This window comes from Siniperca chuatsi, linkage group LG14 (genome assembly GCF_020085105.1).
Source record: "Siniperca chuatsi isolate FFG_IHB_CAS linkage group LG14, ASM2008510v1, whole genome shotgun sequence".
In the NCBI taxonomy this organism is placed as follows: domain Eukaryota; kingdom Metazoa; phylum Chordata; class Actinopteri; order Centrarchiformes; family Sinipercidae; genus Siniperca; species Siniperca chuatsi.
The window spans coordinates 15,754,627-15,766,697 of record NC_058055.1 but is presented as its reverse complement, the minus strand read 5'-3'; the positions used below and the strand labels follow the sequence as shown (position 1 = coordinate 15,766,697).

The following is a 12,071-nucleotide window of genomic DNA, read 5'->3' as shown; positions in this document are numbered from 1 at the left end:
TTCAGTCCATAGTGCTGGTAAAAGTATGGTATGGTAAATGAGATTGAAAATTGAACAACAAAGACTCTGCTGGTCCCAAATTACAGCTGCAGAATAAAAGTATTGAGGAGAAAAACCAGTGAGAGGACTGCAAATCATTCATCAGCAGCCTTCTCTTAAAGGGTACACTGCTCCCTCTGTTGGTGAGATGAGGGTTTGTCAAATTATTCAAATTTTCTCCAAAATAACTGAGCCAAAACAACAATCTAACCAACTCCTAAAATGTCCTGTTATTCCAAAACTACCATTCAGTTCTTACCACAATGCCACACACCTGATAATGACTGGTGTAAACAATCAACAAAATACTTATGTTGAGATCTGAGAGAGATGGTTGCTTAAAATAAAAGACACAATAAGTCATCATCTAACTAGCCCAAAATTATGTTGAATTAGTTATTACTTGAAAATGACCCCTACTAGTTTCTCTGACTTCATGTTACTATTTATAAATATGGTTTGGTCCTCTATATGACTACATTTCAAGAGTTAAAGAATAAATTCTGTGACTTCTATTCGACAAAACTGTATTCAGTTTGAGCAAAGCTGTAATGCTCAGTACATCTAACTTTGCTAAATGAAGAAATCAGAACTTGTTTATATTAGTGAGGTATTTAATTGCTGTAATCTGCACTGCAAATAAGTAGTATTAATCTATATGACATGTAATATCCATGAACAAAGAGCTTGAGTCTGGGTGCATTGTTTTGTTGTATTTAAAAATGATTCATTCAGACATCTAATGCCTTGCAGGCAGTGGCTTAGGAAAGCATCCATATATATTTTTGGTACTACCGTCAATACTCCATGTGCGCTACTGGTTAAAAAAAAAAACAGACCAGAGATTTTTCTAAACTAAATGACTCTGATAGCTATACCAAACTCTACGTATGTCTGCATTGTATTTAATCTGCATCAGCCTCATGCTTCTCACTTGTACATGAAAATCGAAAGGTTTAGCTTTTTGTATATTCTTGCTATATCTAGAATGTCAGTGCAGTAATCAATAAGTGTGTGCTTGAGAGATACAAGTTAAATTCATCCAATTTGTTGCACTTGCTGCTCCTTGTGCTCTAGTTGGGAAAACTCAGGAAGCATCACCTCTTTGCTACAAAATATGAGACTACTCAACACTAATCAGATTTGTCTTTAGTTACTGCTGCTGAGAATGAGAAGCCAACAACACGAAAAGCTACTTCTGCCATGCAAGTGACTGATAAACAAGAATATTTCAGAGATTCTATTGGATTTGTCCGAAAATAACAAAAATTGATAAAAGGAAGTATCAGTAATAAAACGGCAGGTTTATCATTATCATAGCACTAACAATTGTCACAGCATTTATGTGTAATGACTGAGAGGACAAGAGAATTATATATAAAAATCTTTGACATGGCACTCACTGCTGTTGTCCTTATAGGAGGGTCCAGGTACTGCAGCCGGTGGAGGGGATGCTGAGACAGAGGTACTTGAGGCCGACTTCTGTGGAGATGACATCTTATCTGCAAGTTGAACAAACACCATAACGGACCTGCAGAAGCTGTTTATTACTGTTTCTAACTTCATGCATGCGAATTTTAAAAAGAACCATACCATCTGTATTATATGGAGTGGGATTTCCAATCTTCCCTCCAGTTTCCTCGGCCGATTGCAATATCTCCATGTCCATCACAATCACCACACACCTGGAGGAAAGTAAAAAATAAGGCCAAAAGGGATTACATGTAGCAAACAAATAAAAAGAAGGGAGAGGAAGGAAGGAAACAAAAAAACAAACACATACCTGCCATCTGACAATGTGTTGGTGATGGTCTTCTTCAGCTTACACACACAGTTGGGTACTAGGAGGTTCTCTTCTGACAGACTGTTTAACTGTGTGGCCAGCAGGAAGGCTACAAACACATTCATGTACGTCTCAGAAAAAATGTATTCAACAGATTTATCTATCACTGGTACTTGATTATCTTCTGAGCTGCAAATTTTCCTTAGCACTACTTTGTAACTCATGATATTACCATTGTTGAATTTTACATGCTTGTCTGTCAACCTGCTGCCAAAAGACAAGAGACCATGTGTACCTTGGCGAACCAAACCCACAGTCTGACAGTTTTGTGGCTACTGCAAGATACTCACAAGAGAGAGAGTGCTGACCGTCGCTCATCATGAGCCGGAACCTGGTTGGACCAGAGCAATTATCGATCTGACGGATTTTCTGACAAACACAGAGGGAAGGAAGGATTTTATAAGCAAAAAAACAAAAGGTTTTCAGTCTCAGGATCATCATGACACTGGACAGTTAACAGTTCCAAACTCCCTGTGTATTCAATTCAATTTTATTTATATAGCTCCAATTCATAACAGAAGTCATCTCATTGCACTTTTCATATAGAGCAGGTCTAGACCGTACTCTTTATAATATTATAAATATTGTGTTGTACACAGGATAATAACAAAGTAATATTAAAAATAATAACAATCTTCATATAATCATCTTTCACTACATGAGCACACAATTAAATTCTAAGACTAATGTTACATTTTGTGTTTTGTCATTTTGACTTATTTATTTGATAGTGACAGCACATTTAAAGAGAGGAAATGCAGGAAGAGAGAGAGGGTTATGACAGTGGTTATAGTATATGGTAAGGGTTTTAACCACTAAGCCACTGGACACCCTGAGCCAACATTACTTTAATAGTAAAGTTAGGCATTATGATAATACATACTGTGAGAGAATGGACTTTTCTCTGCAGTAGGAGACATCTAGTGTCCAACATATTTACATATTCATAGATCTGGATTTTTGAATGAGGGGCAACAATGTGGAAAACCCATATCAGACAGAAAATGTTATTCTAAACAGATCTTTTTTTTTTTTTAAGTAGACTCAGACTGGTCTATCCATATCGCACACTTCTATGGCGAAGTTTGAAATACAATACAGCTGGATTGGTTGGTCAAGTGGACTCCTTAAATTCACTTACCAGCAGCTGTAGCACGGGATTGTTCACCTCTGAGCCTCTGAACAGGGCCTGGACAGTAACACATGATGGACTTGTTAGTATCTACTGCCTGCCCCCATCCTGTCCCATCACATTACCATTGCTGCTAATGCAAAGTTACAGTCTAGTATTAATTGAAGATTAATGAAATGACAATTATTTTTGTACCGCCCCTAGCAGGTAAGCATTAGAGGATAAACCGAACGGGACTAGATCATACCGTCTTGTAGTTTCCATCAACTCTCTGGATCCCAAATATTTGGGAAGAATGCCTGATGCATTGTTCTACGTTAATATTTGAATAAATGAAGCAAGCCTGCATTTATTTCACCACAAACAATTTACCATTTGTTTTTATTTTTAACAACAGCAAAGTTTAAATATGATCTGCGTGATGCAGCTGACACTAAATCTCGTTAGCTCACGTTGCTAGCAGCTGCAGACAGTAGCGCTATATCGCTAAACACCAGCCTCAATACAAAAAAACAGTCATTCAGTTATATTAACGTTTATGCTTACTTCAACTGCCCCCTGTGTGAGTTTGACACTCATGTCTCCTGGGTAAAGTAGTTGTCAAAGCCAACGGACTAACGTTAGCTTTTTTCCTGCGCAGCTAAATTAAAGGAATTGAACTTATCGCGAGAGAAGCGAGACAAACGATACTTTCGTAACTGCAAAACGCAATGTCAATTGATCTGGAACTACACCAGACATGGCACATGTATGCCTTCAAAATAAAAGAGTAAAATTGATCTGGTGGCACCCAGCACTTGTACAAGTAGATTATCAAAATGATCCAATTAGAACTTCACTCTACACTTACGTATAGTTGAAAATAGAAATGTAAAGACGCCATATTCGTTATGTAACATGAAAAAGCATTATAGAGATAATCCAATTGGATTTAATGGGTTAAATGGGCTAAAATCATACCGGATTTTCCTTGGACAGCAAGCATGGGTTTTATTTTGAAGGTTGTGATCGGAAACTCTCTCACGCTAGCTTGACTGTGGTTCTCTGACTGCTGCAAGCTGGCGGACTCAAAACAAACCCCAAACTGACCTCCGGTGCTCATGTGGTTCCGTTGTAGTTCATGATGGATCTTCCGTGTCCCCAGTGGCAAGATCACGTTGCACAGAAATGGACCGGACTCGACCCCGAGCTAAAGGATCATTTTACATCCCTGCTTGAAATAGATGATGTTTTTAAATGTAGCCTAACCCTGACAACGTGAGTAACGTTAGCTAAGTTAGCTTACTTCTGTAATTTAGTGCCCGTGGGTTTGCAGCCTCTATCTGATCAATCAGAGGCCTCCGTTTATAATCTAAATAAAGCTGTTTGGGCCATGAATAATTTAAAACTTACTGTTTTGATCAACTATTAGGGGACATAGCCTAGTTTTTGATTGGACTTGAACCCATTTTTCTTCTCATGTCTCACTGTTGCAAAGACTTCACTTGGCTAAAGTGAACATAAGTTTCCATGGAACTGGTCTATAAACAATAAACTATAAATCCCCAACGTTCCTGCTGCTGGGGAACAACAACACAGAGGCACTAATTTAGTTGTTGATCATAGAGAAAGTTTCTCTGTAATATGTAATGTCTCCATTTCTGTTTAACAGCCAAGATGATCTGGACTTTGTGCAGTCAATCTCTGCGGGATACTCTGTACAGAAGGACGCAGAGGAAGCAGCCAAATGCAGGGAGAGGGGCAACTCTAGCTTCAAGACCAGAGACTACACTGCAGCCGCTCTGCACTACTCACAGGTGAAGTCACAATAATATTCTTTTGTTCCATATGAAAATAGAAACTTCAACCCACTACATCAAACTTTGGATTGTGCTAAAGTCCACCTTTCCATTCAAAATGCTAGCAAGCTTTTGATTATGTATGATTTGTATCTGATTTTTTTAAACTTATTACATTGGTATTTACTGTTGTTTTTTAACTGTTTAGTTGATTTTTTATGTTATGGGATCAGTGGAAGATGGCTGAACAGCACATTTAATGTAGTAACAGTTCTGAAGCACTACAAAAGTAAAAATATTCATCAGACGTGTGAAAGTTGTAAAACTCTGAGGAAAATAATATCTCTGTAAACTGGTTCATATACTCTAAATGTAAATTGTTTGATATTTTGAAAATATTTAGTGTTAAAATGCATTTGGGGTTATAAAGCTGTATGCCTTAAACATGGCATGCCTCCCAGTCCTAATCAATATGCATCAACATCCAGCTTCTTTGTCTCCTGTCATGACAGGGCATATGTTTTGCTCCCCAAAGTTCGGAGCAGCTGTCCTTGTGCTATGCCAACCGCTCTGCTGCGCTCTACCATCTGCAGCACTACCAGGTGAGAAGGCGCCATCTTCAGCAATTAAATAATGAGGTAGTGTTGTACTTGTGGCATTGTAGAAACCTGTTTTGACCACTTCAGCTTCTTATTTGTGGACTGAAAATAGATATTGTAGATGTTTAACAGACTGCCTGATCAGTTTGAACAGCACCTGACTGCAGGAATCCTTCAGGGAAAAATGATCATCATTTTTTAATTATATGTAAACAGTACCCTCACATGCTTAACATGCTGTTTAAACTAAAGTCTGCACAAATGGCAGATGATTTGCAAGAGCAAATAAGTGATTTTATAATGATGTCACAGGATTTTATGGGAAAACAGTTTTATCATTTAATTTGACCTTTTCATATGTATCATTGACAATCTTCACTAGACCACCCTGGTGATATATAATTGGGGGACAGACATTTAGCTGTGAACCCAATTCGCTGCAGACATGTGGTCAGGAAGCATCCTTCACCCAGAGGACATACAGTATGTATCTCTATCATTTAGCCCATTTTCACTGAAGGAACTTGTTGAAATATGAAATATCATTGAGAGATGATTGTAGATGTATTTCTGGAACCAGGAGCTCATCTTTTCAGTCTTCTCATCTAAGTCTGCCTAGAACCCGGAACAAGAGCTTGACTACTTCCCATCCATAGCTCAACCAACACTGAGCTTACAGCTTACATATCTTACTTACCTTAAAGCTTAAATACTGACTTAAATAAGTCATCTTTATGTTTTGCTCACAATCTTGGATTTTGTTGTGGCTCACACTCCGGTGCTTCTTTTTTTCCTCAGGAATCCCTTGATGACATTGACAAAGCTTTAAAGAACGGCTATCCCTCTCATCTTTCTCACAAACTAGAGGACCGTCGCACACAGTGCCTAAAGCACCTGTTTGTATGTCAAAAGGTAAAAGAGGATCATCACAAACCTGCCTCAAAGAATCATAGAAGTCCAGACAGAGTAAAAAAATCTGTTGGACCTCTCATGTTTGGGATTTGTCCTCAAGCTGCTGTTGGCTTCAACCTGGAGAAAGGTCGACATCTGGTGGCTGCAGAGAGAATAACAGCTGGGGAGGTGATCCTCAATGACAGGCCATACAGCTGTGTCCTTATACCAGGGATGGAGGAGGTGAAAGGGAAGGGAGGAAGGCAGGACACAGAGAGAGCATTGTTGTTTGGAGTGGAGCACATGCGCTGTCATAGGTGTTTGACTGAAACGCTGTGTCCTGTGCCGTGTGAGGGGTGCAGTTACAGCCGATACTGCTCAACTTCCTGTCAGCGAGATGCCTGGGAAGAACATCACTGCTGGGAGTGTCCACTGGGAGCAGATCTGATGGTGATGGGTGTGATGTCACAGCTTGCTCTGAGGGTAACACTAAAGGCGGGGTTAAAAAACATCCAAATGGCCAGGGATCCAATCAGAGACAAGAACGCAAAGTTAGAGCCAAGCTGTCGAAACAGAGAGTCCAGTGATTCCTATCCATGTCATTCAAATCAACCTGATCCTTCTACTTCATACTCTGGTGACTCTTACCTGAGTGTGTTTCACCTACTGCACTGCCTGAATCGCCACAGCCCCGGGCTGCGTTTCCTGTGTGCAGTTACTGTAGCAACACTCTACCTAAAGCTCAGCAAGGCAGGACCTCCACCTGCATCTTGGGTCCTCAGTAGACCCTCAGAGGCAAACAGCCAATTGCCAGACGAGGAGGGAGGTATCGCAGATTGGAGCTCAGAGCTGTGGCTGCTGGGAAGTGCAGTTCTGAGGCACATTCTGCAGCTGAAGTGTAACGCCCAGGCAATCCTCATGCTGCAAAATACAGGTGACTCCCACACAGATTTCACAAGTGTTAATCACCTTGCCTCAAGTTTTGTCACATTAAAAAAAACATTTTTGGTCCTGGACTTTTTTTCTTCTATCTCTGTAATATGATCATAGTTATACAACCATTTGTTTTTAAAATGAGTGAGAATGAAATTTAAAAGGAGTTTCATTTTTCTGTAATTTAGGTCTGCAAGTAATAATTATTTTCATTATCGATTACTTAATTAACTGTTTGGTGTATAAAGTGGCAAAAAATAAACGGCCATCTCAAGTTCCCAGAGCCCAAGTTGACATATTCAAATAGTTTGTTGTGTCCGACAAAGAGTTCAGAATTCTAAGTTAATCAGTTTATTATCGTAGGAGACTAAGAAAACCACAAACATTGCATCTTTGCTTAAAAATGACTTTTAACTGTTTATCTAAATTGTTGCTGATTCATTTTCTGGTGATTGACTTATTGATTGATCTCTACTGTAATTGTATCCATGCTTATACTGTGGTACAATCCACTATAGAAGAATTATTGCTTTTTCAGTAATTGCATGGATGTTCTTGAGTTGCACATTGACCTCTACTTCCCGGTTCTTGTATCTCACAGGAGCAGCAAACTCGCCAGTGCAGTCCAGCAGGGAAATTCGCATTGCTACGGCAATATTCCCAACTCTTAGTATTCTGAATCACTCCTGCTGTCCCAACACCAGCCTGGTGTTCAGCACTGGAACCAGTTCAGATCTGTCTGCAGACCTCAGTAAGAGTGTAGCTGAGTATACAAGCACAGCCCGCGGAGTCACTGCAACTGTCAGAGCAGCTAAAGTTATCACTCCTGGACAGGAGATCCAGCACTGCTACGGTAAGAAAATGTGTCATTTTGCAAAGTCCAGTGAGTGCAAAAGGATTGTTAAGATGCTGACATATTTCATAAGATACAGGGGTGCATAGCAAACCAGAACCTTAAATATAGTGCAGATAAAATTTCATTTAAATGACTAATTTACATTACGACAGGCTCTCTGGATTATTGTAATGCTTTATCAGTGTCCTGAAGACTGAGAGAAAGGAAAGAGGGAAAAATATCAATTATCAAATGTTTTTTGTAAATAGGATTTATTGAGTTATAAGTCACTTAGACCAACCCCTTTTTGTTGTTTAACTTAATTAGTTTGATTTGTTGTCTGTATTAGATATGGGTCACTGTGTTTACTGTTGACTTTTTGTTCGTATCGATATCATATTGATAATATGAGACTGTATTATCTGGTATTTTGTAATACTAGCTTAAATGTTGTCTTTTCCTTGTGTTAAAGGCTGCATCCCAGTAAAGTTTCTAAATTGTATGAACTATTTGAGAGTCCTGGTTGAGTGAAATGAACTGAGAACCTTTGTTTTATTTTTCATATAATATTTTTCATATTTTCACAAATGTCTTGCATGTCAATATGCTCTGACAGCACCAATAGTCATCACTTTTTGATATCAGGGTGTCTGGTTAAACGTGTATTTCATTTTATCTGTCACCAAGCCCTAATGCAGCATCTACAGCACTCCAGTCTCCACTGAAATAAGTGTGTCATTGCTTCCAGTCTGCAGTGTTGTTCTATTACTTTTCATCTTGGGCGTTATAATTTGTGATGCTGTGCTATCATCAACCCCTATCCTCCCTCCCTCAGGTCCTCACAGCAGTAGGATGGCGACCCAAGAACGCCAGCGCCTCCTGCAAGAACAGTACTATTTCCTGTGTCAGTGTGAGGCCTGCACTCTGCAGGAGAAGGAGGAGGGCGCAAAAGGCAGACAGCACTTGTCGGGTGCTGGAGGCAGTCCACAAGAGTCTGGACTTTTGTGTGGCAAGTGCAAAGGATCTCTCAAAGTAGGTGTTCGTTAGTGTTTCTGTGGATTTTTTTTTCTTTTACAATTATACATGATTAATTGTACAACTTGAGATACTTTATATGATTTTCAGAAAAGCAGTGAGGAGAGAGGAACAGGATTTGTATGTTCGCAATCATCCTGTGGTCATCGTATGTCTTCATCTGAAGTGAGACACAGGCTGCAGGAGCTCAGGGTCGACCTGGACAAGGCTGTGGACCTCATGGAGAGAGAGAGGCCAGGTGGGTGTGATACAGTATGCAGATACAGTAATGTGTCATTGTCATTTGTTCAGGAGGTCTTTGTTACGTTCTTCTTCTGTTCTGCCCTCGCTCAGATGAGGCTCTGAGACTGCTGAGAAGGACTCAGTGTCAGTCTGGACTGATCCTTGCAGAGACACACTCACTACAAGGGGAACTAGCAGATGCCATGGCCAGAGCATATGCTACAATGGGTGAGAATAATAAAGCATGAGTATTTGCATATGAGCTATGTGGTTAATACACTCGTACTGTTTCATGTGGTGTTCTGAGTGCTGTCTGTTTTTGGTAGATTTACCTTCACTGGCAGAGTTGGAGGGGTTATGTTTGTGCTCAGATATCTACATACATTTTCATATAAACTGGGTTAACCCTCTAACGGTCCCCACTAACACTCCCACCCAAATTTTTCAAATATCCATTAATGGTAAAAGTGCATCTCTACCAAAAAGTAAGGATGTCCATCAGCCTGCATAGATTTGTCTCCACTGAAGTGAAAGTGAAGATGAGTTTTAATTATACATCTAGATGAATAAGTAGATATAATAGTAAAATGAAAATATTAAAAAGCCATATACAATGCACCCAGACTCATCATGTGTGTGGTGGTGCAACAACATGGGCAATGTATTCTCTTCTTATGTCCTACAAACCATCGCTGACTTTTATACAAACACAAGAAAACTTTCCTGTTCATTTCAATCTGGACACATTGTTATTGTGCTTAAATTTGGCTTTGTTGAATCATTATTACATTAATAATGATTATGATAGGTATTAGAAGTATCACCATGGATTTACCTCACCAGTGACTGTATTTTTATTGAAAATATCTAAAAGAAATTCCAAAAAATTATACTGATATAATAATTTAATCAAATGTACAAAGAGATGACACAATATTCAGAAGAAGAATTCAAAAGAAAAAAATAACAATAACACCTTTACCATCAATGGAAGTTTCAAACAACTGGTAAAGATTCACTTTTACCATTACTGGACTTTTCTACCGACTGGTTGAGCATGTGGACGCTAACTTTCTGTAAGGTTGCCACCTGAAAAGTTCTGGTTCTAACAACCCAGTGCACTATGGGGATTTTATTAGGCTTAACATACTTCAACTGAGTGCCAGAGATGTCAATTAAGTATCTAATTTTTCAACAAGATATGACTCAACATACACTCTAATGGTAGAGAAAACCATTAAAGGGTTATGCTATCACTAACAGCTACTGATGATTGGCCACATGTTGTTGTGATAATCAGCTAAAATGCTTAATAGTAATGTTTGTTTTCAGATATGTAGCTAAAGCCAAGAAACCAATAACAGAATTCTCAATTCTCTTCCTGGAGGTGACTGGAACAATGCAGCCTCCCATCTGGAGCGAAGCGCTGTAGCTATTGGCTCCCAGTACGGAGAAGATAGTATTGAATTGGGTCGACAGCTCTTCAAATTAACTCAGCTACACTTCAATGGGTGAGTAAGTTGTACAGTGAGGAAAAATTTCAGGGCATGCTGTTTTCAATGTCTGCTGTTAAATGCGTACGCACAGTGCAACTGTACAACTAATATTGACTGACCTACTATTTTTATTCATTATTAGCAGAAATAACAGCTCTGTGTCTTTCTCCTCTCCTTCTCCCAGTGGTGCCAGAGGCCCAACTCTCTCTGTCATCCCCAAAGTCAGACAACTCCTCTGCCTGCACTGTGGCCCACGCTGTCATGAACTACAGGAGCTGCAAGCTATGGAGGACTGTCTCCGAGAGTAGTCTTACTTATACACAAGAGCAAAGATCTTTACAATATAATTGAAGTTTTGTGATTAAAATCTGTGAAATGTTCTGTGTGCTTTTTAATGAAATATTGCACAAGCACTTGTGTGTGTGTGTGTGTGTGTGTGTGTGTGTGTGTGTGTGTACAGGTACTTACTGATACTGATATACAGTATTGTGTATACTGTTTTAGAAGGGACATGCAAGCCTGCACAGCTACCAAATGGCCACAGGTACACATGCAGTTGATGCTCTCTGACTTCTTGGTGTCAGAATGTATCCATCAATAATTTAAATTTCATGCTTCAGTGGTAATCTTGCATTGTGAGGCAACTTATCCACCAGGTGCTTCCAGGTTGCATGTAGTCCTCCAAATGAAACTGAAGTAAATGTGTGCATTTTTCATGATTGTGTTTCAGAAATGGTTTACACTGTAGCAAGTTAATCAATCTATAAAAATCTGCAAATACCCTCAGATACTACACACGCATATAGGTAGCCATCTGACCTTTAGGTGGCAGCAGTTATCCACTGACAAATTCAATTTCATGCTTTGATGGCCGGAAAGCAAGATGTAACTCTGAGTCTTCTACAGTACCCACCCCATCTCCTCCAAGACCTTTATACCTTCAACTTAAAAGTCTTTATGAGCCAGTCCTATTAAAGCATTATGTTATAGTTTTTTCCCTCTCTCAACTTGTAATCATTTAGCAACCTTCTATGTATCTGGTGGATGAGGAATAAATGCGTGTGCCACATAAACAGCTAGAAAATAAGGGGTCCGATTACTCTGAGCTCTGCTGTAGAGGTTCATTGGTTTTCAGAGATAAGGGACAGCTCCTGTTGAGCAAAGAGAATAAAATCTCGATCACAGCTGTAACTCCTGAGGCATCTGCCAGTTAGACATCACCAGTATCTGGAGGGCAGCCAATCTGACAGACGCGGATACAGTACGTG

At 39.5% G+C, this 12,071-nt stretch overlaps 2 protein-coding genes across 8 annotated transcripts in view; one reads left to right on the top strand and one right to left on the bottom strand.

Annotated features, from left to right (window-relative positions):
• The window catches only part of LOC122888370 (replication protein A 70 kDa DNA-binding subunit-like), a 57,854-nt gene extending 54,138 nt beyond the window's left edge, over positions 1 to 3,716 (bottom strand). For 2 of the 4 annotated variants that reach the window (XM_044222746.1, XM_044222748.1), the window contains exons 1-6: positions 3,561 to 3,716; positions 3,024 to 3,071; positions 2,173 to 2,251; positions 1,823 to 1,931; positions 1,633 to 1,724; positions 1,443 to 1,541 (exon numbers count right to left, since the gene is read on the bottom strand). In XM_044222746.1, coding sequence (XP_044078681.1) covers positions 1,443 to 1,541; positions 1,633 to 1,724; positions 1,823 to 1,931; positions 2,173 to 2,251; positions 3,024 to 3,071; positions 3,561 to 3,593 — 460 coding nt within the window. In that variant the 5' untranslated portion in view covers positions 3,594 to 3,716. The remainder of the gene's footprint in view (positions 1 to 1,442; positions 1,542 to 1,632; positions 1,725 to 1,822; positions 1,932 to 2,172; positions 2,252 to 3,023; positions 3,072 to 3,560) is intronic. The other 2 variants (XM_044222745.1, XM_044222747.1) reach the window with 1 other exon arrangement.
• A 331-nt stretch (positions 3,717 to 4,047) lies between these two features.
• On the top strand, positions 4,048 to 11,184 carry smyd4 (SET and MYND domain containing 4). 4 transcript variants are annotated; one of them, XM_044223298.1, is made up of 10 exons: positions 4,048 to 4,271; positions 4,666 to 4,810; positions 5,305 to 5,394; positions 6,190 to 7,216; positions 7,817 to 8,068; positions 8,886 to 9,082; positions 9,176 to 9,323; positions 9,419 to 9,535; positions 10,695 to 10,818; positions 10,988 to 11,184. In XM_044223298.1, exons 1-10 carry the CDS (start codon positions 4,135 to 4,137, stop codon positions 11,109 to 11,111), a joined length of 2,361 nt encoding a protein of 786 aa, XP_044079233.1. In that variant the 5' UTR covers positions 4,048 to 4,134; the 3' UTR covers positions 11,112 to 11,184. The 4 variants fall into 4 exon arrangements, with proteins under 4 accessions (XP_044079233.1, XP_044079232.1, XP_044079235.1 ...); XM_044223297.1 differs by having other exon boundaries at positions 5,305 to 5,430; XM_044223300.1 differs by having other exon boundaries at positions 4,132 to 4,271; positions 5,328 to 5,394.
• Positions 11,185 to 12,071: the final 887 nt, after the last annotated feature.